The sequence below is a fragment of the Australozyma saopauloensis genome, chromosome 4, assembly GCF_035610405.1.
Source record: "Australozyma saopauloensis chromosome 4, complete sequence".
Taxonomy (NCBI): Eukaryota; Fungi; Ascomycota; class Pichiomycetes; order Serinales; family Metschnikowiaceae; genus Australozyma; species Australozyma saopauloensis.
The window spans coordinates 1,121,481-1,147,467 of NC_086134.1; the positions used below are offsets into that span (position 1 = coordinate 1,121,481).

At 42.5% G+C, this 25,987-nt stretch overlaps 13 protein-coding genes across 13 annotated transcripts; 3 read left to right on the forward strand and 10 right to left on the reverse strand.

Annotated features, from left to right (window-relative positions):
* Window positions 1-153: 153 nt before the first annotated feature.
* Window positions 154-1,350, reverse strand: PUMCH_003538 (uncharacterized protein; the record flags this gene model as incomplete). Its single annotated transcript, XM_063022501.1, has 1 exon — window positions 154-1,350. The coding sequence occupies one exon, from the start codon at window positions 1,348-1,350 to the stop codon at window positions 154-156; it is 1,197 nt and encodes a 398-aa protein (XP_062878571.1).
* Window positions 1,351-2,283: 933 nt separating this feature from the next.
* Window positions 2,284-2,517, reverse strand: PUMCH_003539 (uncharacterized protein; the record flags this gene model as incomplete). The annotated part of the gene is made up of 1 exon (XM_063022502.1): window positions 2,284-2,517. The coding sequence occupies one exon, from the start codon at window positions 2,515-2,517 to the stop codon at window positions 2,284-2,286; it is 234 nt and encodes a 77-aa protein (XP_062878572.1).
* A 564-nt stretch (window positions 2,518-3,081) lies between these two features.
* PUMCH_003540 (uncharacterized protein) lies at window positions 3,082-3,675 on the reverse strand (the record flags this gene model as incomplete). The annotated part of the gene is made up of 1 exon (XM_063022503.1): window positions 3,082-3,675. The coding sequence occupies one exon, from the start codon at window positions 3,673-3,675 to the stop codon at window positions 3,082-3,084; it is 594 nt and encodes a 197-aa protein (XP_062878573.1).
* A 2,015-nt stretch (window positions 3,676-5,690) lies between these two features.
* Window positions 5,691-7,346, forward strand: PUMCH_003541 (uncharacterized protein; the record flags this gene model as incomplete). Its single annotated transcript, XM_063022504.1, has 1 exon — window positions 5,691-7,346. The coding sequence occupies one exon, from the start codon at window positions 5,691-5,693 to the stop codon at window positions 7,344-7,346; it is 1,656 nt and encodes a 551-aa protein (XP_062878574.1).
* Window positions 7,347-8,131: 785 nt separating this feature from the next.
* PUMCH_003542 (uncharacterized protein) lies at window positions 8,132-9,076 on the forward strand (the record flags this gene model as incomplete). Its single annotated transcript, XM_063022505.1, has 1 exon — window positions 8,132-9,076. One exon carries the CDS (start codon window positions 8,132-8,134, stop codon window positions 9,074-9,076), a length of 945 nt encoding a protein of 314 aa, XP_062878575.1.
* Window positions 9,077-9,340: 264 nt separating this feature from the next.
* On the reverse strand, window positions 9,341-11,482 carry PUMCH_003543 (uncharacterized protein; the record flags this gene model as incomplete). The annotated part of the gene is made up of 1 exon (XM_063022506.1): window positions 9,341-11,482. One exon carries the CDS (start codon window positions 11,480-11,482, stop codon window positions 9,341-9,343), a length of 2,142 nt encoding a protein of 713 aa, XP_062878576.1.
* A 471-nt stretch (window positions 11,483-11,953) lies between these two features.
* PUMCH_003544 (uncharacterized protein) lies at window positions 11,954-15,172 on the reverse strand (the record flags this gene model as incomplete). Its single annotated transcript, XM_063022507.1, has 1 exon — window positions 11,954-15,172. The coding sequence occupies one exon, from the start codon at window positions 15,170-15,172 to the stop codon at window positions 11,954-11,956; it is 3,219 nt and encodes a 1,072-aa protein (XP_062878577.1).
* Window positions 15,173-17,787: 2,615 nt separating this feature from the next.
* Window positions 17,788-18,912, reverse strand: PUMCH_003545 (uncharacterized protein; the record flags this gene model as incomplete). The annotated part of the gene is made up of 1 exon (XM_063022508.1): window positions 17,788-18,912. One exon carries the CDS (start codon window positions 18,910-18,912, stop codon window positions 17,788-17,790), a length of 1,125 nt encoding a protein of 374 aa, XP_062878578.1.
* Window positions 18,913-19,823: 911 nt separating this feature from the next.
* Window positions 19,824-20,924, forward strand: PUMCH_003546 (uncharacterized protein; the record flags this gene model as incomplete). The annotated part of the gene is made up of 1 exon (XM_063022509.1): window positions 19,824-20,924. One exon carries the CDS (start codon window positions 19,824-19,826, stop codon window positions 20,922-20,924), a length of 1,101 nt encoding a protein of 366 aa, XP_062878579.1.
* A 55-nt stretch (window positions 20,925-20,979) lies between these two features.
* Window positions 20,980-21,687, reverse strand: PUMCH_003547 (uncharacterized protein; the record flags this gene model as incomplete). Its single annotated transcript, XM_063022510.1, has 1 exon — window positions 20,980-21,687. The coding sequence occupies one exon, from the start codon at window positions 21,685-21,687 to the stop codon at window positions 20,980-20,982; it is 708 nt and encodes a 235-aa protein (XP_062878580.1).
* Window positions 21,688-22,045: 358 nt separating this feature from the next.
* On the reverse strand, window positions 22,046-22,810 carry PUMCH_003548 (uncharacterized protein; the record flags this gene model as incomplete). The annotated part of the gene is made up of 1 exon (XM_063022511.1): window positions 22,046-22,810. One exon carries the CDS (start codon window positions 22,808-22,810, stop codon window positions 22,046-22,048), a length of 765 nt encoding a protein of 254 aa, XP_062878581.1.
* A 275-nt stretch (window positions 22,811-23,085) lies between these two features.
* Window positions 23,086-23,727, reverse strand: PUMCH_003549 (uncharacterized protein; the record flags this gene model as incomplete). Its single annotated transcript, XM_063022512.1, has 1 exon — window positions 23,086-23,727. The coding sequence occupies one exon, from the start codon at window positions 23,725-23,727 to the stop codon at window positions 23,086-23,088; it is 642 nt and encodes a 213-aa protein (XP_062878582.1).
* Window positions 23,728-24,482: 755 nt separating this feature from the next.
* Window positions 24,483-25,325, reverse strand: PUMCH_003550 (uncharacterized protein; the record flags this gene model as incomplete). The annotated part of the gene is made up of 1 exon (XM_063022513.1): window positions 24,483-25,325. One exon carries the CDS (start codon window positions 25,323-25,325, stop codon window positions 24,483-24,485), a length of 843 nt encoding a protein of 280 aa, XP_062878583.1.
* Window positions 25,326-25,987: the final 662 nt, after the last annotated feature.

Consider the following 25,987-nt stretch of genomic DNA (forward strand, 5'->3'; position numbering starts at 1 on the left):
AAAAAAAAAAAAGTGTGTACTTTAGTGATTCAGAAACTAGTTGAACAAAGAAGCAAAAGTCCTGTGATATCCAGTGTTTTTAGAGATGCTTGTGTTGATGGTTCGGTTCATTATGGATGGTTAAATAGTGTATCATGAGGTCATTTTTTGGAACTAGGCGACAAAATCTTGGTGTCGACGAATTTCGCCGACTTGGTGAGAAATTCGATTCAAGACCCGCTCTTTGATTCTAGCAACGCTTCTTCGTTTCAGTCCCAGCCGTTTAGGTTTCTTAGACAATGTTCCCGACACGGAATTAGAAGACAATGAAGATGTTTCGGAGACGTCGGCTGAGACAGCGGCGGAATTTGATGCAGTGCTATATTTTTCTTCCTCAGTGGAGGTTGAAATAGCTGGAGTTACAGAAAGCGGGGCAATCTTGGTGGCAGAAGATGGAGTAGTCTGGGCGGTTGAAACCAGAGAAGTCATATTGGCGCTTGTAGGAGTAGGTACTATAGTAGAAGCGTCATTAAGCGTGTCTTCAACTTCCTGAGTGGTAGATTTCGAAGTAGATGTCTCAGCCAAGGCGGAGACTACAGCAGAGGGGTGGGTATTGCGATTACTCGCCTTGGAATCAAGAGCAGGTGTATCCACCATGACTAAAGATTCTCCAATCATACTAGCGGCAGTGATCAGAGGCACAACTTCAGAAGTACCCATCGTTTGACTTACGGGAGTATATTCCAACAGATCATCCTCTATACCAAGTTCACTCAGCGCCTCTTTTGGCTCCGTTTCTTCTTCTTCGTCATCCTCTTCTTCGTTGCTACAGTCATATGCCATTATCAGGTACGATTTGACACCTGTAGACTCTCTCTCTCCCTCATACAACGTCAGATTCTTCCACATGGTAAACTGCACCATCGACTCAAAAGCTACACGATCATGACGAAACAAGTTTGCCAGGTCCACATTCAATGGCGAGTCTGGTTCGGGCTCATCTAGGAGCATAAGAATTGCACCGACCAAGCTCTGGAGATTCCAAGCTGGCGACCAGCCACTACTGAGTATATCAAGACAAATTTCGCCCGTGGAAATGTTTATGTTCGGGTGATTTATTGGGGTTGTTCTCGAAAAGGCAATTGTGGGCGGTTTAATTGGATAACTGGAATCGGTCTTGATATCTAGTTTCCATTGACCATTGTAATAGAATGGCGAGTCTGTTTTGGTGGGTTTGATTATTACTGCGCTCCATTCCATGAGCGATTTTTCTGCATCCACCGGTTCTAGACTTAGAATTTGGGGGTTTTGTGTGTTTGGAGGACTTCTAATTAATTGTTTAAGCTCGAGAAGGAGTCTTTTCTCGGACATAATGACGTGCGTGGGCTAGTTAAATAAATTGTTGAGCTAGGGTTTATCTATTAAGTGAGTGGGAAAGAATTAGAATAGTTTGTAGTGGGAAGAATGTAGACTGCCAATTTATATAGGTGAGTGTGACCATGCATGTGAGATAGAAGGTATAGTGGGGAGAATCTGGGGAGAAAGACGAGAGAGAGGGAAAAATAGAAAAGAAAGCGGGAGAATGAAAATCAGAGCATTTCATGGTACCAATCTTTTCTTTTTTTTTTCTATGGTTTTTTTTTTGAGTTTTCTGCCAGAACTAGTAAGTGGCATGTACTTAGCAATGAAGGGAGCTTGCTCTTACAGAGAGAGCGAAAATTGATTTGAATGGAGACAAAAGTCAACAGTGGTCACTTCTGAGAAGTATTCGAATGTTTTAAACGTAAAAGGTGGCTCTTGTTCGAGAGTCCGAGGGATACGATAAAACCGGACGAGCTGTAAAAACGGTCAAACGAGTATACTTTCGTCAATCATCAAAATGGCCTGAGCAACTTTCCAACTAGCCAAATACAATCATCATTTTCAGACGACAGCAGGGTACACTTGCACGATGGATAGTCTCAGTTCTGGTTCCACGGCGCCAAGACACAATGACACCAATTCAGCGTAAATTAACCAAAAAGACCAACAACAAGCAAATTTCACATCTCTCTTTCCGGAAAGAGAAGCTTTCACAACAATAAACGCCCTCAATGGAACACAATGGCTACAGCCAGCCTCAACAGAACGTGTCTCACCAACCAAGACGGGAACTGGCGAGACTTCTACAACTCATAGTACCAAAAACAATCGAGACCTAACGAATTAATTACAAGGATCCCAAAACAAAGCATAAATCGACCCTATCCTTATAAACCCCAACCAGCTCTCTACAATTTCTCACACTTCTTCTTCAATTACTATTTACTTCTTCAAGTTATCGATCTCCTTGTTCAAATCTTCAACAACCTTCTTTTGCTTCTCCAATTGCTCCTTCAATTTCTTCAATTGCTCGGCCTCGTGTTTCTTCACGTAGACGTTCTCGTTGGCGGCCTCTCTGTCCTTGAACGAGTCGTTCTTGGTTGGCTCGGTGAACGCACGCTGCGTGAAGGAGAATTGTCTGAAGGCTGGGGCGGTTCTGGTCACTTGTCTCAACATTTTGAATAGATTTATTTGGAGATTTGGGGCTTGAGGAAGAAGGAGAGTGGAAAGTGCGGAGGGGGTGACGGTGATTGGGTCCTCTGTGCACGTCCTCTGTGCACGTCCAAGGATGGTGGAAGCAATGGGGGTTTGGGAAGAGGAGAGGAGTTAAAATTAATTTATGGTGATTTTGTTAAAGAAATAGTAAATCCTATGGAAAATTTTGCCCTGGTGTTTTGTGAGGCAATTGTGTGTGTGTGTGTGTGTGTGTGTGTGTGTGTGTGTGTGTGTGTGTGTGTGTAAACGAGAGGCATACTTGATCAAGATGGAAAGGGCTCGTTTAATCGTTCTCAATAAAACGAAAAAGCTTGAAATGAATTCATAATCAATTGTTTCAAATCTCATTTAACGCACGCTACTCAACTATTTTTCTCTCAGATCCCTCAAGATCTCCCACAGTATTTCCATAACACATCAATTGTATGTACGTCGTTCTCCTGTTTACTTATTTTTCTTCATTCCTAATATATACAACGGATATTAATAATCCCTTTTTCAAACTTCTCCCACACAATTCTGCTCCTACATAAGTCTCTTGGGCATGAAGCGGCCATGTCTTCCAGTATAAGACAACAATCCCGCTACACGTGCCCTCTTGATGGCTATGCCCAACTTTTTCTGGTTTTGGTCAGTACATCCTGTAACTTCTCTGGGAAGAATTTGTCCTGTAGGTGAAAGAAATTTAGATAAGATCTCAGGCATGAGATATAAGTCCCGGGGATCGATACCAGCCTTTTTGAAAACATCGTTCTTTCCACCCTTATACTTGGCCTGTGGGTTTCTGTTCTTTCTCTCCAAGTTCTCCTCCATGACCTTTTTCGTCATTGAGAAGTCAAATGGATTATATGTGGTTGAGTTTCCGAACAGCGACAACAACAGCTTCTCTACGATGATTGGTGGCAGACTCTTTTCCTGGACCTTTCTGGCCATTCCCATGACCTTTTTGGTGATGTCCATATCGTCTGAAGGTCCCGAAGTCCATGCTTGTGTTTTCATTTTAGGGGACGAAGGAAGAATGTCATTGCAACGGACTGCTCCGCTAGTGAAGGAACGAACAGAGCTGATTATCGATGTTCTGGCCACGCAGCCATTTCTCTGCAACATTAGTTGAAACATTTCACCTCTACGATTGTGCTTTTAGGGAGAAATGGTAGGTGGTTAGGGAGGGATAATTTTCAAGTGTGTGTGCAGGTATTCTTACAGAGTGATTGAGAGTTGAAATGATGAAAGGTTGTGGGGGGAGAATTTTGAACTTTTTCTTCGGTGATGTAGTTTAAATCTTCTCTTTTTTATTTGGATTGTAAGTTCTTTGGATAGGTCCGTGTTTCTTAGTCGTTGTAATCCTAGGACAACATGGAAAATGAACAACACTTTGGTAAAACAGTGAATATAACTGAGAATGAAATAATGCTGGTTGAAATATAGTCGTGAATTATGTGTTTGAGTCTATTTCAGACTATGGTTCAGCGTTCAATTAAAGAAATAGGTTGTGACTTGCAATGATAGGACTGCCAGAAATTCTATTCTTCACGACAATGAACCAAACTGATATCAACCTTAAAGCTGTTTTGGCGTATCGCTTTATTGCAGTATTGGCAACCAAGAGTCTTTCCGCAGACAGACGCAATGGGGAAGGTTCAAGTACAAGATGAAAGATGTTTTGTATTTCAGTTGATTCGTAAATTTCGCATTCAACAATTTCAGTCAGTGCTCCTTTTCACAAAAGTCTTTCCATCAAGCATCAAGTCCATTGTTACCATTGTACTTTTACAGAACCTCGTTTCAAATACAAATACAGAGCAAACTCTAAATATAGTATCGGGTACCAAACGTCTTACACCTTAACCTCTTTTACAGCTTTCTAGATATTAAACCGATACTTTTGCTAGCTCAATTTCGATACAGTGTGGTTCTCAACGACATAACACCCCATGTAAGCTTTAAAACAGCCGATGGACCCAACTTCTACCTTAGATTTCTCTCAAACAAATAGGAGCACGGTTCGTTTTATGTGAGCCCCGTATCGGACTTGTTCTTTAAAATAGGTCATAGCTCAGAATTCATCACTCTATTCAACTAGTGTAAGAAGGTGCCCAGCGTCTATTGTCAAAACAACATTCTCCGTTAGAATTCAAACACAACAGCATTAATACCTACTCGTACTATCATACTGGCACTTTCGTTATTTTCAGGATAAATTGCTTTAATTGGCATCTTCAGGATCCGTGATCGAAATACTCATTTGTTATCAGCCGAGATGCAGTGATAGGATTATCCACCGGTACTTGAGCTCCGATTCTTTAACTGAAAGTCAAGCCGAACAAGAGACCTGATATCGTCACCTCTGTATCAGACTGACCTTCCACCATCATGCTCCTGTGTACACCCTACCGTTAAAACCGAGGCTAAGTCGAAGAAATGAATACTCTCCAAACGAAATTGAAAATTAGACTTTCTTTTTAATTTTTGAGGCACTCGCATACTTACCCACTAATTGAGCTCATTCTCAATACCAATGTCTCCTTACTAAACTACTTTTGTTGCGGAACAGTACATCTACAATATTTGGTCCGGATCAAGTTTACCGGAAAGGTCACCTTCTGAACTAAAGACAATCAACGTGTTTCGTGACGTATTATGGACGCCAAAAGGCAGGGGAAGCCGCTTATCAGTTATTGTGGAGACCACTGTGTGTCATTCAAGATCTATAATCCTGCATATCGCCAGTATTTGCGAGTTGTAATAAACTAAAGTGCTCTTGGCAGCAAAAAGGACTGCAGAGTGAGGTATGCTCCATATCCAGAATAGTTTAACTCATATATATTTGATAAAGGGTTGTGAAATATAAAAGGTGAGGTGTTCCCAAATTGGCTCTCTTGAAACCATACCTATCTTCTTTTATTCAAATAAGCTCCCAAAGACAAAGCTTTCTTCATACCCTATTTAAGCGTTCTTGTCTAATACTGCATCTACATTTTGCAGCTGCTCACACACTCCCAAGTTATACGGACCAAATACTAGCCATCATTTTTGGCGATTTCACTACTGATTCCTTCAATCGAACTTAAGTTTTAAGTGAAACTCCTCGATAACTCCGATCAATCTATTCAATAGCCAGCAACATCATTTACATGCAACACCTGGTAGTATTCTATTTTGTTGCTTTTATTTCAATTGTTATCGCCAGCAGCGATTCCTACTTCAAACTTCCAATTAAACGCTCTTTAGATGCTTCCTTATCAGGGTCTAGCTCTGAGATCAAGCGCGATGATTTGGGGCCAGTCGCTATGAAGTTGAAGAATAATAAGATCTACTATCTGACTGATATTTATGTGGGATCTAATCGTCAACCATTTACAGTTTTAATCGACACGGCATCGTCTGATTTATGGGTTCCAACTTTGGATGCCGTTTGCCTGTTCATGAGACCAATCAAGCGTCAAGCTCTCGAATTTGAATTGGCTGGGGATGGTCAATTGGATGACGATCTTACTCCAACCACGACTGATATTTTAGACGAAGGAATGACACAGGCAAAATATCGTGCTAAAGAGAGTGCTCCAGGTGTATGCACATCATTTGGCTATTTCAACCCTTCAACGTCTACGACATTCAAGTGGAACAATACAATCTTTGGATTCAAAGCTTTATATTCTGACTTGGCTACTGCGTCCGGAGCTTGGGGCCATGATGACGTTGGGTTCGGCAACGTTGTCATTCCGAATTTTTCTTTTGCCGTGGCAAATGCAACCAATTCAGAATTCGGAGTTCTTGGAATAGGACATTCAGATCGTGAGTGGAGCGCTTCCACCTACGAAAACTTTCCAATGCGCCTCAAATCCATGGGAATCATCGCTTCTAATTCTTACTCCCTCTTTCTCAGTCAACAAAATGCAACCGAAGGAACTATCCTTTTTGGGGCAGTGGATCATGCGAAGTACATTGCTCCTTTGCAAAAGGTGCCTATCATTCCAACAAAATTTTCGAATCCATATCTGAAGCCACAAGTGATCTTAAGCGAGATGCAGTTTCAGAACAACAATCGTCTGATGAAGTTGACTCCAAATCAATTCGTAGTCGTCTTGGATTCAGCTTCTACATATTCGTACTTGCCTGGAATAGTGGTGGCTCGCATTGCTAAAAGCTTAGATGGAACGTATGACTATGACTACTCATTATACAAAGTGGACTGCGAGTACAAGAACCCAGAATTTGTGGTAATGTTTGACTTCAGTGGAATCAAGATAAGGATCTCCTTGGATATGTTAATGTTTCAATCTGGAAGCCTGTGTTGGTTGTCCCTCTTCCCAGTCGGCGAAGCCTCTGTTGCATATCCAGGAATATTGGGAGAAAATTTTCTTCGTCATGCCTATGTGGTCTATGACTTGGACAATCTCGAGATTTCAATGGCGCCTGTGGTGTATACTAACAACGAGAACATTGAAGTAATCCGTGACTCCGTTCCGTCAGCCCTGTCAGCTACGAATTATCTTTCGACACAAACTCAATTCGTCTCAGCTTTCTGGGGGGAACGTATATCAACTTATACTTTGTCCCCCTCAGAAGTGTTTGCAAAAACTACCTCGACCAGAGCTTTCATCAGCGCGTATAACAGCAAGGCTTTTAAGATGCAAAATAGCACGGAAACGATCGTAGTTTCTTTGGCAACATCCTCAAGCCCCGTTTTGTCCGGTTCGACACTGATCAATGGGGTGAGAGACAACAAGAAGACACTGTCATGGAGCGCTGCTGGTCTTTGTTTTATGATGGGTTTCTTTATGATTTAAAATTTATTATTTATGCTTGTAATAAAAATGTATCTAGATTTTGCTCAAAATCGTAGAATCTCTCAGATGTGTCTTGTGAAACAATCAATTCGCTACAATCATCAAATTTGATGGCACACAGTGTTAATTCCTGAAACACTTAGAGAATGTAATTTGTCTTCGTTCTTTTTCTCACTCACTACTTTTTTTTAGGGTCAAATATCCTGACCATGTTAGTGGGGGCGCACCATCAACACTGACCCTGTCACTTTAGGCACCTCATCGGCGGGACCCCAAAAGTCAAACGATATGGACAGGAATAATTCCAATTAAAATAATTTTGGCTGCTTTGAAACGCTTTTTTACTACACCATTGACAATTTTTAGGACCACACAGAAAGAATCCTCTCAGCCAAAACACTCCGAAACTTGAAAAAGAAAAAAAGCAACATAATCTTGAAATTCCGAAGTGACAACCATAGATTCAAACTTCAAAAGTAAACCAACCCCCAATTCTCCTTACACTCCATTATCCTCACTCTAAATCAAATCTTCTGCCGTCCTGCATGAAGGGCTCCGTTTGGACATCCACTAAAGTCGCCTTCTTCACGACTGACTACTTCAGATACCATCGCAGTTACCTGTTTGCTGTTACTCCGTTTTCCCATCGACTATTTAAGGAACAATATTTCCTCTGATTGCAAAAGACGCCAAATTCTTTTCAATCTGGACTCTCTGACCTTCCTATCAAGAACGTTCTTCCTTTAACTAAGCTAAACCCAGATCCAAAGCTAAACTTTTTCACAATGTCTGATCGTGGCCCTGACCAGTGGCTAGAGCAGATCAAAAAATGCAGCTCGCTCTCCGAATCCGATATGAAGCAGCTCTGTGAGTTAGTAAAGGAGCTTTTGATGGAAGAGTCCAATATTCAACCTGTTCAATCTCCGGTAACAGTTTGTGGAGATATACATGGTCAATTCCATGACTTGTTGGAACTATTCAAGATTTCTGGGGGTTTGCCCACGGAGGACAATAATACCAATTTCATCTTCTTGGGTGACTATGTGGATCGAGGATACTTCTCCTTGGAGACATTCACGCTTTTAATGGTCTTGAAGGTGAAATTTCCACACCGTATCACTTTGGTGCGTGGAAATCACGAATCTCGTCAAATTACACAGGTGTATGGTTTCTACGATGAGTGCTTGACAAAGTATGGATCCACTACGGTGTGGAAGTACTGTTGCCAGGTGTTTGACTTTTTAACTCTCGCGGCTATAATCGACGGAAAAATTCTCTGTGTCCATGGAGGTTTGTCTCCAGAAATCCGGATGCTTGATCAGATCCGTGTTTTAAGCAGAGCACAGGAGGTACCCCACGAAGGAGGATTCTGTGACTTGGTGTGGTCTGACCCAGACAATATCGACACATGGGCTGTTTCTCCCCGTGGTGCAGGCTGGTTGTTCGGATCGAAAGTCAGTCGGGAATTCAACCATATAAATAACTTGGAGCTCATTGCTCGAGCCCATCAATTGGTCATGGAGGGTTTCAGGTATCATTTCAAGGATAAGGATGTGGTCACAGTATGGTCTGCTCCTAACTACTGTTACAGGTGTGGAAATGTAGCTAGTGTCATGCAAGTTGGCAGTGAATTGGAGCCCAACTTCAAGATATTCAGCGCGGTTCAAGATGGCGACTTGGCAGCAAAGAACAACCATACCAAGCAACAGCGCATTGATTACTTCTTGTAAACACGACCTTTACATCGAAATTAACGGATTGAACGAACAGCCCAATATGGAGAACCCTGGAGAAATTCCTAATGACCAAAAATCGCCCTGCATTATTCCCACTGTTCATGACTTTTTAGATACCTCAAGAAAGGAGAAAGAGGATTGAAATCAGCGTCCTGTGGGAGGACTCTTGTATTTATAGTCTCGTACGTCTATTTCTGTCTTTCTGCGGCACATTCTATTACTGCTTTTATTGTATAATGATTAAAATACATGATAAACCTAATTCTTACCCTTTCTGTTCTTTCTCTTTCTGGCAATTACGTGTTTAACGCCATCAGAAAGGCCGGACTTCTTGTTCTCTGCAGCTTCTGCGACTCCTGCGGGCTTCTTCTGTTCCTTAGGACCTTTGTTCATGTTTCCTTTTCTAGAAGGACCCTTTCTCTTCTGTTTTTTTGACTGTCTGTCCGTCTCTTGTTCTTCGCCCTCATCGCCTTCATCACGGCTTCTCTTTCCGTGGCGTGCAATCATTTTCTGATCCCTTCTTCTCTTCACAACCTTGGCATTTTCAATGGCAAATTCCACAATCAAACGACGTTTGCTTGCTCCCTCAAGACGAGCTTGTTTCTTTTCGTCATCGGTCATACCTTCAAGAATTTCTTCATCGGATACCTCATGTGCGTTCAACCAACGAAGACCCATTAATGCTGCCTTGTGGTCACGGAACTCAAGGAAGCCGTAGCCTCTACTTCTTCCGATATCACCACTTCCTTTCACCTCCATGATGATTTTTGCTTGTCTAACAACACCCAATTTCTTGTTGTTCTTCTTGGCGGCTTCATCTTCTTTAGCGGGAGCCTCACCTTCAGTATCTAGTTTATGTTTAAGAGAACGGTTGACTTCTTCCTTGGACAATGGTTGACGTTTGGTCTCTTTCACTTCAGTGGCAAATTGAACAACGGCTTTTCTACCAAGTGCCTTGAGAGACTTGTTGGTCATGGCACGTGGAATGTTACGAATCGCCAATCTAGTCAAAGATAAATGCAAAGTAGGGTTCTTGTTCAACTGTTGAACACGCAATTTGTAAGACTTCTCTCTAGCCTCCATATCGGCTTTTGAAATAAATTGAGCGAGCTTGGAGTTCTCGGTGATTCTACCCTCATTCAACAAGTACAAATTTCTTCTGTCCTTGTCACCGCTGTCAAAGCCGAGCGCCTCCTTTCTTTTGACGGAGTTTCTCTCAGCCAATTTGTTTGCAGAGTCTCTATCCACAGTCGATGCAATAGAGAGAATACGACCCTGGTATACATACTCTGGAGCCACATCATCTGAAATCAACATTGAGGTAGAGGAGGCAGCAGGAGCATTTCTGAGACAAGTTTCGTACGCATCATGTGTCTTAAAAGCAACAAAAGCAGATCCTTTAGCGACACCAGTGGCTCTGTCAATGACCGGGAGAGCATATTTAACGGGACCAAACAGGGAAAAGTGTTCCTGGAGCGATTCTTTGTCTGCGTCGTATGGAATGTTTCTGACGAACACAGAAAACGCTTCTTGTTTGTTAGATTTCTTGTATTCCACCTTTTGCTCCTCTTCCTCGTCGTCGTCATCTTCGAGCTCAGCGTCTGAGTCTTGACCATTGAGATCGTTGAAGTCTTTGTTGTCCTCGTCTTGATCCTCCTCTTCGTCAACATCACTGTTCTCCTCATCCTTGACTTCGGCCTCGATATCATCAAGGTCTTCATCAGCTTCATCCTTCACTTCAGTCTTGACTTCGGTTTGAGATTGATTCTTGTTAGCCTCTTCCCACTTCGACTTCTCTACTGCAAGGTCTACAGCTACTTCTCTGCCGTCAATTTTCAACCCTTTGCACGCTTGAACAGCACGCTCAGCAGCAACCTTCTTGTTCATTACCACAAATCCGAAACCTTTTTTCTTTCCTCCAGTCTGACTGGGGATATATGCTGAGTGAACTCCTCCAAATTTGAGGAACTCTTTCTTCAACCGCTCACCGTCACATGACCATGGCAAGTTTCTGACAATCAAACGTGGTTTTCTTTTCTCAACAGGTTCATGCACAGGTTGTTCGGATTTGGTTTCACCGTCTTTACGGTCTCTTCTTTTGGCTATGTCTACCCTAAGGAACCGGCCCTTAAACTTGTTTTTCTTAGCCTCTACCAAAGCAGTGAGTGTATCATCATCGAGGGTGAATGAAACGAAACCGAAGCCGCGAGACTTTTTGTCGCTATCCGTCACAATGACCGCATGTTTCACTGGCACGAATTGAGAAAAGTACTCGGAAAGGTCTTCGTTTGAGGCATCCAAGGGAATCGACCTAACAAAGAGCGTTCTTCTATCCAAGCTCTCTAATGATTTTGGTTGATTGGCTTCAGGAGCCTTTGTGGTTTCGCTGGTTTCCAGCATTTTGTGTTTGGTAGTAGTAGTAGTATGCGATGAGCATCGCTATTCCTGTGGATAGAAATGGTTGCAAAATGATAGATCTGACAGTACAGGTAGGTGAACAAGTTAACATTTGTGATTACTTTTTTTACGTCTGTTTGAAAAAAGTAGACTAGAAGTAGTTTCAGAGATTCATATGAAGAACTTCGCTTGTTTTTGAGCTTCTTCTTCTATTCTGTTTACTCTAGTACAACTATGGAGAGAGCCATGAAAAATGATACCATGCAATAGAGGAGAAATCGCAAAAACTTTGAATTCTTAGAAAAACATCTCATCCAATTAATATTTCCTGCTACTTTATTTAATTCCTGATCAACCATCTGCAGCCTTTGGATTATAGAAACAATTTAAAGCAAATTTGAGAGTTGATCTTTCATTGAAGAAAAAAATTATGCCGGGGAATTTCGAACCACGTACATGTCTTCGAGTATAGGTTTACCGCTTTTCTGACCTAGGAACCATCCCCCGGTTGAGCGCTTTCTGTAATTTCTTAAATTGGCTGAGCTCTTGCTGTAAGGTACAAATCAATCCATTCTGTTGTTCAATTATAGCTCCTGCTTGATCTAGAATGAATTTTATTTGGCTTACTCCCAACTTCTTGTTAGTCAGCCATTCTTCGAAAATTAGACCCAAAAGGATCTTTTCTTCATCTGCAGAAATCTCTCTTAGCTTCTCACTCAACTTAATAATCATTTGGCATGCTGCTTTTTGAATCAATTTAAGGCTCGAAATTTTTTCTTTGTCAGCCTCGCGTAGCTCATTCGCTTCCTCAAGATAGTTTTGTAGAGCAAAAATTCTGGCTTTTTGAGCATTTAATTTAGCCCTAGCGGCAATTCTCTGACTATTCAATTTCAATTGGAGACCCTGAACTTCTAGAGCCTTTTCGCCTATTTCAGTAGTATGCGCCAACAGTTCTGTTTCAAGCTTCCCTTTTAGGACCTCAATCTCATTTTTTTTCATTGAAAGCTCATTTTTGAACTGCTCTAATAAGCGGATGTATTCATCATTTTCCTGTCTTGAGCGCTCGAAGTCCTTCAGAACTTTGTGGATCGTTTGCTTGTTGATAGCCTCAACCAACTTATTTTTCATGGACATTGCCTTCAAAATTGATTCTTGCTCCGCGAGTAGCTGAGCATTACTCTTGCATGCTTGCTCTAAATCCAGCTCAACCTTTTGTAATTTCCGTTCCTTCTCTTGTATCTCCGAGGAATTCTTTGAAAGCAATTCCTCTAAATTAGAATTCGCACTTAAGCAATTGGCTAGCATGGCCTCGTGCTCAGCTTTGATATTTGCATTCAATTTTATCTGTTCTGCAAGGTTTTCTTGTTCATCTTGCAAATTCAAACTAAGTTTGGAAATTGTGTGTTCGAGTAGCACCACCTTTTCTAAATGCAATTTCTCATCGAGCTTTTTCGCAGCCAAATCATTTTGTAACTTTTCTTTCATCTTCTCCGCAGCATCTAAGTTGATTTTAATTTGATTGATTTCAACTGTTTTTGCTTGTACTTCCAGACTATGAGAAAAGGTGGACAATTTCAACTCAACATCCAACTCCAGAATCTTTTGAATTAAAGAGTTGCACTGTTCCTCTTTTTGCAGAAGCATTTGGAGACTCTGTTGATGCTTTTCTTTCGTGTCCTGAATATCCTTCAGCATGATAAAAGTTTCACGTTTTTGCATATTCTTTTCCTCCAACTCATTTTCAAGCTCGCCTTGTAAGGATTCTAATTTCTTCTCGTACTGCTCTCTCAAAAGCACTTTGAAATTGTTGGTTTCTTCCTCTTTCTTCTGCAAAAGCAACTCACTAGCTTCTTGTGAAGATCTAGAGGAGTTTAATTTAGTGGTCAAACATTCAATTTTTTCGTTTGCTTTTTCGTTGAGATAGATTTGCTCCAATAGTTTTGCCGACTCATGACAGAGCTTGCTAGTCACCAGCTCGAGTTCTTCTTCAAGTTTGGAGATGGATTCTTGGAAAAAATCGGCTTGTGCCTTTGCAGAAACCTCCGCCAGTTTGAAGCAGCTTTGCTGCTCCTGTAGGTTTCTTCTAGCGTCGAGTATTTCTTCATCCTTCTTCTTAAGTTCCAATGCATGAGCAGTTACAGATGAGTTGAGGCTTTCTTTGAACATAGTACACCTGCTCACGGCCCGCTCAATTTCTTTGTTTTTTCTCAGTAAAGTTTTCGTGGCCTCTTCTTTGCACTCAATCAAGTCTTTCTTAAGTCTAGAGATAGTAGTTTGAAGATCAGACGACTTTGCCGAAGCTGATTCTTCTGCGACTCGGATCTTATGTTCCATTTCTTTCAAGTCTTCCGTCAACTTGTTCAATTGCTTTTTTGATTGTTCAAAACTGGCTTCAGTGCTCTTTTGCAAATCGTACAGAGACTTTACATCAGTATTGAGTGCTGAGATTTGACTTTGGGCTGCTTCTGTGAGTCTTTCTTGCTCTCGTAATGAGTTCATAGTCTCTTCTTTCTCTTCTTGTAGCTTTTTATTCTCATTTGTTAGGATCAAAATTGAATCGTTAAGATGCTCAATGTTGAGATTAGCGGCGGCTTCTGCGAGAGAATTCTGCTCCTTTAAATTTTCGATCATAGTAGCGAGATCTTTAATTTCCTTTTCTCTCAAACTAAGAGATTCTTCTGTCTTCTTGAGACTGGCCTCGTTTATCTTGATATCGACATTTTCGTTGACTTGAATAGATTCTGGATCATTTTCGGTAGATTTTGGATTCTTGACCATATTTTCCTGTCCAGTGACTCGAGCACGAGAACCATTCAATATACACAATTGTTTAATTGGAGGGTTAGAATGAGATTCATAGAGTTCGCCAACAGGATCATTCGGCTTGGGTCTATCGACGCCATTATTATCAGCATTATCGTTCTCGAGACGTTCAGAATTGGATTGAGAGATTGAGTTCTCGAACGATGTTGACTCGTCACTGGAAGTACCACTAGAGCTCAGTGTAGAATCATCCACTGCTACTTCACAACTAGAATCTTTAACAGTGCATTTTTTTTCCAGACTTCTTCTTTGCTCAAGATCCTTTGGATGTGTTTCATGGCAATTGGATTCGTGGCGGGTGGTGTCCAGAAGCTGTGAGTCTGATTTCTTCTCCCCAAGGTGTTCCCAAAACGCATCTTCATCATGCTGAGAAAGCTCCGATCCTATTTTCTCAGTGTATGGGCTGAATCGGATAATCTCGTTCTCTTCTATAGACGGTTGGTTTGAAATTGTCGTTTCTGGAGACGTCTCAAAGGTCAATTCCTGACACTCTTCTTCCGCGACAGCTAGTCCGGAACGGTGCTGATCTCTATTCAACGTGATTTTGAGGGCTGTGTTTTCCAAAGTGGTCGCCTTAGGCGACACTTTGCCATGCTTCGAATCTTGTTCAATTTCTGCAAACGAAACTCTTGATCTAGCAATTTTTTTCGAACAGGAAAGGGCAGCATTGGAATCATATTCCGGAGCCGTACTAGGCATGCTAGGCAACTCCAAAATCGTCACTTTATCTTTGTAGGGATAGTTAGGATCAAACGGATTCAACTCGGCGCTCGAAGGACGAAGATGCTGAGAATTCTGAGCAGATAAGCGAGATTTCTCGAAGGTATCTATTCTCTTTTTAGGAGCTCTTGCGCTCCATGGGAAGTGCATTCTGGTGATACTGTTGATAAAGAATTGAGTTTTGCAGCCATACCTAAAACAGGATACTGAACAACGAGCTAGAGTCTACAGCCAAAAAAACCCACTAGAGAAAGCAGAACTTATTCATTTTCCACTTTTTGGAAAGATTAACTTAGCGACCCATTTTTCTGAATATTTTGTAAAAAGAATGGATCATTATTGAAATTCATTTCTCTTATCCACACCTGCATTTAACACATTTCCATATAAACAAACACAACAGAAACAGCCCAATTGCATCTCAATTGATTCATATCCATTGCAACCTGTTCATTTTCATACTGTATCCTGCAATATTGCAGTCTTCAAATCTCTCATTTTCACCTTAGTTGCCCTCTGCCTAATCGCTCTTTAGCAAGAACACTTAATTATACGTCTCCGCCATGGTCGCTGCTCCGCCCATCAATTCGCTAGTGGTCAATCGTTCAATTGTTGCCAATGGTATTCTTGACACAATGCGCACTTCCGAGTTACAGCAAGTGGCTATCAATAACTCATCACATCTCACTATCCTTGATCCAAAACTCCCTCTACTTCACGAAGTGTTGGGTAAAGCTGCGAGTCCTGAAACTAATGACCGGGCGTTTCATTGCAATGCTTTTTTCAACCTAAACACAGTGACTCCGTGGGAGAACTTGGTTGACGGCGGAACCGGCTATTCCTCGAAGATTCTATTGCAAGATTCAGAAACAACCTTCAATTTCGGTCGGATAGCTGAGCTCCAGATCTGTAGTCATGCATGGTCTCCTCTAAATGAAGCGTCTCGTGACTGTTATCTTGGGGTTCTCACCAATACTGGTGAGTTTCTTCTCTTGCAGCGTGAGCTGCTTGATCTGGGTGACTATACCGTAAAATACCGTCTGCTTGTTTTTCTCATGGAGCAGTTACAACTTCCAGCACAGCGCTTTACTGTCGAAAACGACTTGGTGTTGCTGGCCCAAGAGGCGCTGTTCCTCCGTATCACCAGCTTTCAATTCGGTAAACTTCAAGACGGATCATTAATTTTAAGCTTGGCTCATGAAAACGGGGCGTTTTCAATTTATAGTCTTGGAAATACGCTCCTTCTTCTCTTCACCGAAACTCTAGAGACCAATTCCATAGTCAAAATTGAATGGTGTGCAGAATCTGATTCGTTTTACTTTCTAACAGCTGATAATGCAGTTCACGAATGTAAGATTCTGATCGATGGAAGCAACGGTACTAAACTCATCAAACATGCATCTCGTTTTCTTGTTTCTCAAATCAAAACATTCGGATCGAGTGTCGTCATTGCCGATACAAAATCTCTCTATATTTGGAATGGGCATAATACCCGCACAGTCAACCTTCCGTTTTGGTCTACTATTGTTACTATCTGTGTTTTTGAGTCCAATGCTATCAACTATATCTTCCTCGTATATGAGGGTGGCCAAACGACAACAGTTGGAATTTCTTCGGAGGGCTCAATCGAGGTTCTTCCTGAGCCACTAGCCTGGGCCACGGCTCTTTCAAAAATCAATTCGCTGTATCAGAACACTTTTCGAAAAGAGCAATCAAAGGCCATTTCTGCTACGTTCACTCCATATCTCGATGACAATATAGGTGCCAATGTCACAATCCATGGTGCCACAGTTGTGCTAGGAAAGTATCTCCTACTCGCTCATTCCGGACTTCCAAAGGACACCATAACCCACATGTATGTGTCCCTGAGGGTGTTTTCGCTAACCTTCATTCCTCTCACAACTTTGTTTGAGATCCCTTCAATTGTTCCACAGCGCCTCTCAACATTTTCTGCATTGATTGATATCTTCCTCGATACAATCTCCCACATACCAAGTTTTGACAGAGAAGTTCTCGATGGCTCAAAGGCAGGCATTGAAAGCTTTCTTGGTACTCTCTCTACATGGAAACAACTCACATTCAGCTCAGAGGTCGAGACACTAGAACCTATCCTGCGATTTACGTCTATTGAAAATGCTTTAATCACCCAGTTCCGCGACAACCCTGTCATAAGAAGCTTACAAAATCGGTATTCGCTAAACATCTCAATCCTTAAAACTCTTTCCTCTTTGACCCCAAATCCTGAAAGCTTAAGTTTCGTAAGAGAATACGAGCAAAATGTGATTGGAGAGCAAACTCGCATTGTGATGGTCATTCGGGAACGGCTTGCTTCTCTTGTGGTCACTTGGGCGGCTCAGAAACGAGCCGTGGGTGGATTGAGTAGCACAGACAAGTTCATCATGCTCTCCTTGCTGCAATTTTGTGGACCCAACACGCCTATCGGGGATCTTCCACAGGAGGCAAAACTCACAATCTCTACTGACTTGTGTACTGAAGTCTTCCATATCAATTACTCGGAACCTGGCAGTAAAATTGAAGCATCTGATCATTTAATTTCCGGCAGTGGGCATGGATGGAGACTCTGTGATTTATCATTGTTGCCAATTCTCAATTTAAAGAACTGCTCTGATGAGCTTGAGACACACAGTTATTTGATGCCACAAGACGAAGAATCAGAAATTCTTGACTCCCTTTTGAGGAGTATTAACTATTGTATTTTTACCGGAACAAGAAAAAAAGCCATTGTGGCCGGGATATAGAAGTATTTAGTGGTGGTGAACAATAAATAAGGACGAACCAGGAAATGAAGCGTAGCCCTCATCGACCAATGCGAACTGTCCCAGTAGAAAAGATTGTTCTTTTTCCTTGCTCCAGAGCATTTGGGACACATTCCAGTCAATGAGTCTATTGGTTTGAGTTGGGGGCGGGTCTGACAATTTCGTCAAAAAATAAGCCATGGCCCCACTGGCAATATCGTAGATCACAAAGCTCATCCAAGGCAAGCGGTTGATGAGTAGGAAGAAAAACATAGCAAAGCCAAGCAACGGACCCCCACGGGATTTCATCCACTGCTGGCGTTCTCTATTGCTTAGTTTGACCCTCGAGAAGAAAGGCATCAACAAGTCGTGCATCAAATCCTTGCAACCCCAGTAGTACGTCATGATAGACAATGTCGTATCGTGAGGAAAAGCTTGGATACACAAGAAGAGTACAACAGCCCGATCTGTGCCGATTATCTCATTGAAGGACTGAAATGCGATCAAACCCATCGCAATACTGCCCACTATGGGTACCTTATGAGCTGTAAATAGTAGGAGGTTCAGGATGAGGGTAGCAGATATACGTTGCGCAAACTCAAGAAATATCTGCGAGTTCTTATACTTGTGCTGGATTGATGCGAATGTTGGTGGAAAACCACCTATCTTTGGTTCTTGCTGTTCCAACAGCGCCAAAGTCGTCGAGTACAGCAGCAGAGCCATCTCCGACGCTGATGAATTCAATTCATCGTAATGCTTGATTGTGGCCATGAACGATTCATCTGGAAACCACGAGAAGTACAGTGCAGCACTGACTATGACGATGGGTAGATGCAACACATCAAACACCACATACTGTAAGCCATACACGAAAACTTCCAAATATTTGGATTCCGTCCGATAACTCACCGCATATGCTAGCACCTTGAGTCCAAAAATAGGACAGCATAAGCACAATTGAACAACTATGGAGTAGAGAAGCGTCTGTGGAAAATGAGCCAAATATTTGGCAGTTTTCCAACGTGGGCTCTGAGACAGCCGATACGTGCCTAGAATAGCCAATTGAATGCCTCGAAGGAAGGCTTTTAGTGAGTATCCCGCTCGGGGGTTTGACACAAAGATCGGTGAAGCCATGAGGTTGGTAATTAGATATGATTTCCTATTTGAGATTAGTAGGGTGAGAATGAGATGAGACACGGATTCGACTTTTGGTGGCAAAAAATTTGGTAAATTTTTTTGTATAGTCTGAGAGCTCAAATTTACGATTTTTGTATAACAACTCTCTTTGCTTGTGCGTTTGTGAGTGGGTCATATAGCTGTATCGAGATCGACGGAGTACCCAGGGCAAGAGAGCCATAGATATATTTTCGAGAATTTACTGTTTATGTACTTGAGTCTTTTTAATAATTAACTCGGGGTTTGGGCATAAGTTATTTCACTTGAACAATTGGCACATCTTTGTTCCGGGCTAAGCACGGGTTGGATCGTAAAACTGTCTCACCGGCCCAAGTCAGATCGAATAATTGGAATCAATTAAATAATCGCAAACCTATAAGGAAGGTGTATTTTCTTTGAAGCGCAGCTTATGATTGGCGGGTAAGTCTTTGCTGGATCCCCTTTCACTTTGTTCCTATCTTCTGGGTAGGATGTACAATTGTCAGTCGCCATAACGACCCAAAACCGAATATGAAAATAACGTCAAATCAGCTTCTGCGATGATTCTTGAATTCTGTGTGACAATGCTCATTCCACCTTTACCTTAGCCCAACCTTGAACGGGAATCTATCTGCACGAAAGTGGCCCCCTCAAATCGCCAAAGTATGAGAGACGATCTCCACTTTTGAAGATTAATCAGGGCTCGATCGCAGGAAGATCTAGCGCCGTGTAGCTACCCGGGATAGGAACTAGACGGTCGGCGCGGAATTGCAATTCCGGCGGAATTATAATTCCAGGGAGCACTTACTGAACCCGGTCAATTATATAAATGCCTCGTACAATTGCTTGCATCAAAAAATTCCCAACAATTAATTCAAATCAAAGACATCATGGCCAGCGCAGTTTCTTCTACAGAGGCTCAGTACAACGTGAGTAGGGTGGTCCAGCGTGATTCTAAACCAGCGATTTGCAGCCAGAAAGCATCGGTCACAACAAATTTGATTGATGTGACGGAAAAGCTTTCAACCAAAAATAATCTTCCATGCCGCATCATGTTCAAGAATGAGTTTGAACAACCTTCGGGTAGTTTCAAGTTGAGAGGAATAGGGCATTTGGTTCAAAGGTCCATCATGGAGGCCTTATCAATGGGCAAAACGAGAATGCATGTTTATGCATCAAGCGGTGGCAATGCTGGGCTTGCTGCCGCTTATTCTGCTCGTTTCTATGGCGTTGGGTGCACTGTAGTGGTGCCTGTCATCGCAAAGAAATCTGTGGTCGATAAACTTAGGGAATATTCGGCCACTGTCATTTTGCACGGTCAATCTATCAATGACGCCGATCAACATGCACGTTCGTTAATGGCTCTTCACGACAAGAGCGTTCACACTATTTATTGTCATCCTTTTGACAACCCATTGATCTGGGAAGGTCACTCGCAAATCATCCAAGAGGTTTTTGACCAACTACCTGAAGCGGAGCACAAAAATGTTAGAGGAGTGGTTTGCTCGGTTGGTGGAGGAGGATTGTACAATGGATTGATGTCTGGATTGAAGTCACAAGGGTCGCTGGCCGATTGCTTGTTGCTCGAGACCAAGCAAGCGCCAACCCTTACAGCTGCCGTCAACGCGGGGTCTGTGGTGAGGCTTGATTCAGTTAAATCACTCGCAACCTCTTTAGCCTGCTCCTATGTGTCACCCGAGACACTTGCCCTCTACCAAGACCAAACGACCAACAAATCGTACCTACACACCATTGACGATCTCGAAGCCGTCAAAGGTACTGTATCATACTATAATCAGTTTGGCACAATCGTAGAGCCAGCTTGTGGTGCAGCACTTTCAGCTGTGTATAACAGGCTCGATCTTTTGAAGCAATCCATGCCACACCTTCAGAAAAACGACATAATAGTTGTGGTGGTATGTGGCGGGTGGTGTTCCGATGAGCAAAGTATGGCCGAGTTCAAGACGATGCTTAGAAGCAGCCGCTTGTAATCCCTACCGAGCAACTAATGTGTATATGAAATGAATGAAGAAGTTTAACAAATGTCTAGAAAGTGACATCGGAACGTAGAATCCACTTTTCTCCGCCCTTCACCAATTCGCCCTCGTGCTTCAAGCAATCGTCTCCATGCTTATGTAACAATGCTGTGCCTCTACGGGGATTAACCTTTAAAGGAGGAACACCGCGGCCCTCTGGATAGAAGATCGTAGCCCCTCCCGCCAAGTCGTCACCTCCACTTAAATAGATGAGAAGCGTCCATTTTGTGTGGCCTTTCTTAGAGGGATCGCTTGCGATAGGACAAATCACCGATTCATCGTAGTGTTTGCCAAAGAAATGGCCCGCAGTATATCGATAAACACGCAATTGAGGGTTGAGACTTCTTGCACTTGCGAATTCGTCCGTAATTCTTTCTAGATCCTCATCGTCTATGCCTAATGGGTTCAGAAGAACATACCTGAAGTATTGCCAAAGCGAATCAGCTGCTGAGTAGTCGACCAATGATACGCGGTCATTTACTCGAGGACTATACTCGCGACTCTTAATAAGTGGAGTTGTTTCCAACTTGATGTTTCTTTGAAAGCTTGTGATTAGTTCAGAACAGAATTCATCTGAGAAAAAGTGATCAATGGTTATCACCTGGCCATCTATAAGACTTTCCGGTTGCGGCTTGAAGAACAGTTTAGTTGCGGATTTGTGAAGACCGTCGAGAGATGCCGGGAAAGCGTATTTTGTTTCCTTTTGTTTCAGTTTCATTGTAATAGTGGTAGATATAGAACTAAAAAAAAAACCGAAGGTGTATCTGGGGAAAATGAAGAAAATGTGAGAGAAATTTTAAGAAGAGAGATATTCTGTAGAAACTTGAAGACAATTCAAACGTACTTCAATCGATTCAGAGTTCATGAATGAAGTGCAAGTCGAAACAGACAATTGCAGAACACAAATTTACACGTAGGATCAGCTCCGGACACTTGTTTTTATCCGAAATTTGATTGTGAGCGAGAAATGTAAACAAAAATGTTCGCTAGCGGTCCGGAAAATTCCGTATCCTGAGCTTCATACCTACCAACATAGCACAGTATTCAAATTGTCTTATATTCCACCTAGTATACATTTACGCCTCGAGCGCGTACTCAAAACCGGCCAGCTTCAACTCCTCAAACTTAGCAGTCTTTTTCTGCTCATATTCCTGTTGTAATTGCTTCCACACCTCCAATGGCTTAGGGGCGTTGTACTCGTTAGACTCCTTTGATCTCCAATCGAACTCACCAAAAGAGCTCTTCATCTTGGATGAAAAGAGGTTGTCTGCATGGTCCTTCAATACCTGGACCTTAAGGTTGGTACCTGAAATGAGGTAGTTGTTCATGGTCTCAGCTGCAATCTCGGCACTACTTGGGTCCTTGAACTCGACAAATCCATAACAACGGGATCTACCGGTTTTCTTATTTCTGGAAAGTCTGACACGGGTGATGTCGCCAAATTGGGAAAAGTACTTCTTCAACTCATATTGCTGAAACATCTTAGGAAGACTACCCACATACAAGGTACCTCTTGACTTTTGAGAAACATTTTGCGAGTCCTGAGCACGATCTTTCGAAAGATTGACAATGTGGCCAGCAGCTTTCGTAGAAGAAGCGACGTTTTCCGTAATACCGTCAATTTCAATCTCATCCTCGGAGGAGAAGTCTACGTCCGATCCAGAAACCAGCTCGTTTTCAGACACTTTGGTAGGGGTAGGAGTGCTTGTATTTTGCTCCTCAGCCTCGGTGGCAGCAGCAGGCTTTGCGGCTTTTGTGGCCTTGGTTTTGGTCTTTTTTTGTGGTGTTCTGGCCATTTTCAGTGGTGGTGTAGAAGGATGTAATGTAATGGCGATGGGCATCTCATCGGATATGGAGGTGCAGTGTGCAGGTGCAGATCAAGAGATGCTGTCTAAAGCGACTGAAACGGTCTGTGAGAGATTTATCCATTTTCGTTGATCAAAATGTAATCTGTTTTATAGTGCAACATTCTTATGTTTCATCTTTTTTTTCGCGAATTACGAGTGATGGCTGTTGTGCTGGGTGTTATAGTTTCGAGACAACGAACTGTCACAATCCAAAAAAAATTCCTTGCAATTCATGAGATCAGATTTCTTTTCACTCAGAAATTTCTTAATTATTTGTTCTCGTTTAATGTGGCATTGACTAACTCAAACGTTGCATAGACTGGTAGACCAACCACATTGAAGTAATCCCCCGATAGGTCAATGAAGAGCATTGAGCCTTTCTCCTGATACTTGAAACCTCCAGCTACATATGCACCCTCTCCGGTGCTGGCATACAATTGGAGCTGCTCGTCGGTCAATTGGGTGTTGAACTTTAAGACTGTCTTAGTGACTTTTTCATTGTGTGTTGCTAGATGTCCTCCGTCAACGATGCAAACATGAACCGAGGTCATTACGTCCACTTGGCCTGCTTTCCGGTAATTTTTTAGCATTTCAAGCTGTCTGTCGATCGTTTCGGGCTTTTCGTAGATTTCACCGTCACAGCACACAATTGTGTCTGCTACAATCAAAATGTACTTTTTGTTGTCTTCTAATTGGGCCACTATGCTTTCAATTTTATGCTGAGCAGTTTTCGTGACATATTCAGCTGGTGCGATCCCGTGTTTCGAGAGGTTTTCTTCAAAAGAAGATGTAACCACGGAAAACGCACGCAAGCCCAAGTTTTGCGCCAAGATTTCTTTTCTCCGCGGTGAGCTCGAGCCTAGAATCAATTCATACTTGGCCAATTCTTGTAATGTGTCCTGACTCCACATGATTAGAACAATAGAGGTAGATGGTCTGGGGAAGAACAGAGTTTGAGAAATATTGAAAGGAGAATTCAGCGGATGATTTATAAACAGAAATTCATATTCTTTATTTTTTCATTTGTGGATTATTCTGTTTACTCTGTAGAAAATAAATGGGGATTTGTATAGAACAGCATTAGGAATACGTAGAAATGGATGTACTTGTGCATTATCTCACCTCAATTAAAATTTCATTGTCAAGACTCCTATTGTGTAATCAAATGTTTTCTTTTGCCTTTGCAGCTGCTAGAGCTTTTCTGAAAAATGGAGTCTTGCTCTCATGCTCTTCCAATGGTCCAGAGCCGACTTCTTCGTCTGTTCCTGGCAACGGCTTGACGGATGCTTCGGCAATTAGATGTTCTCGGACCGTACCGACCAATTCCCCGTAATCATCCACGATGAGCTCAGTGCCCAAAAGCTTGGTCCAGCTTGTCTTGTAAATTTGACCATCAATAGCGCTGAGATTACTAAATAGCCTGCTATTAGGATCAGCGGTAGCGTTGGCATTGTCAGATATTTTGAATAAAGGTGTTTCGTGGTCAAGTTCGGTCAACTGTAGCTTTGCGCCTGGATTAATGATCAATTGTTCGCTGAGGAGCGAGCCTTCAGAATTTCGGGAGGGATCACGCGCATCATCGTAGTACGAAGTTGACACGATTGGTATGTCTATGGTAACGTAGAGGTCCTGTATTGTCAGTATTCTATCTAATTAGGTGGGTGCGCTAAAGCGAGCTACGTACCTCGAACTCTTCGCCCTTGTGTTCTTCCTTCTTAATTTCTGCGTTTGCTATATTTTGAGCAAGTTGGCGTGCCTTGATATCTTCGTCGGAGCCGGCCTCAAACACTGCATCGAAGTTCCAGTTCATCTCCTCTCCATCCTTCAAGAAGTCCGTACGGCCGTTCTCTTTAAGTGTCCACAGATCACTCTCCAAAACGTACTTGTCTATTGAACAGGCACCGGCGCGGAGTTTTGTGGTCTCACCCTGGAATTGAATGTTATCATGCACAGACAGAGCCTTTAAGAGCTGCATTCCCAAGGCAATTTTGGTGGCAGCATGTGTGACAATCACAATCGAGGTTATTTCAGGGTATTGAGCCTCGAATGCGGGAACGAAGGCCGTCCAAAACTTGGCGCTTCTGGCGAAAATTTCGTTCTCGTCCTCTCCATCAGCACCAGGGACGATACCGCTCCCATTCCAGAGCAGTTCGTCACCCAAAACGTCTGGGAAGTGTGGCTGAAGCTGCTCATATCCTGCTGGAATAGGAACGATGCCTCTAGTTCTCTTGAACCATTCACCTACGCCTCTATCTATGGCAATTTTCACACCCAATTGGGCAGCAATGGGCGAGCTTGTTTGGATACATCTGTAAAATGGTGAGGAGAGAATAAACTGTGGCTTATCCTGCAATTTGCTGATGTGCGCAGCAAGCTCTACGGCCTGTTCTTCTCCGTGTGGAGCCAAAACAGGATCACTATCGATACCTGTTGGGTTTGGTGGGTGTGGAGGCGGAAGCCAATTTGATCTGAAGCCATGACGGGCAATGTAAATTGTTTGTAGGGTCATTTCCGGTAAAAATTGGTGTGTTTTGCCAGTGGGATGAAATAAGAAATAAGGTGTATATAGAAATAACTCGGGATAATGTGGAAGGTGGTGTGCGTATGTAGGTATGCACTATGGGGGACAGATGAGGCAAATTAGATAAATCAAGCTGTGGAGAGGCTTCTCTTGTGGTGGTGAAAATCAAGAAATCTCTTCGAAGTTATTAATTGATTTTGAATTTTGCACGTTTTTCGATGGTGCTTTCTCTTGGATAATATGAGTAGAGACACAATTTAGTACAGGGTTATTAGTGTTAGGTAACGCATAGAGTATTACGACTAGATTACCGAATTAAGAATGTCGAGATAGCTGCCGACGCTAGGATAGGAAGACAGCGAATGAGAAGCTCTAGATAACGACGATAGGGCAAGACAGAAGCGTCGGCCGCTAGGACGGCCCGTTGGTAGGTCGTAGAGGAACCAATAATTGACCTTAGATAACAAGAAAGGAGTTATAAGCTTGCCCAAAGATCTGACCAGCTGGTCAGATCTGGCTATAAGTAGGGCTAACTATGGTCGATTATGTAGGGCAACTAATACAGGTTTTCTAACTAAGGTAATAACCGAGTAAACGGATCATCAGACATGAATGATCGTCCTAACAATTAGTAGACAAGTGTAATAAGT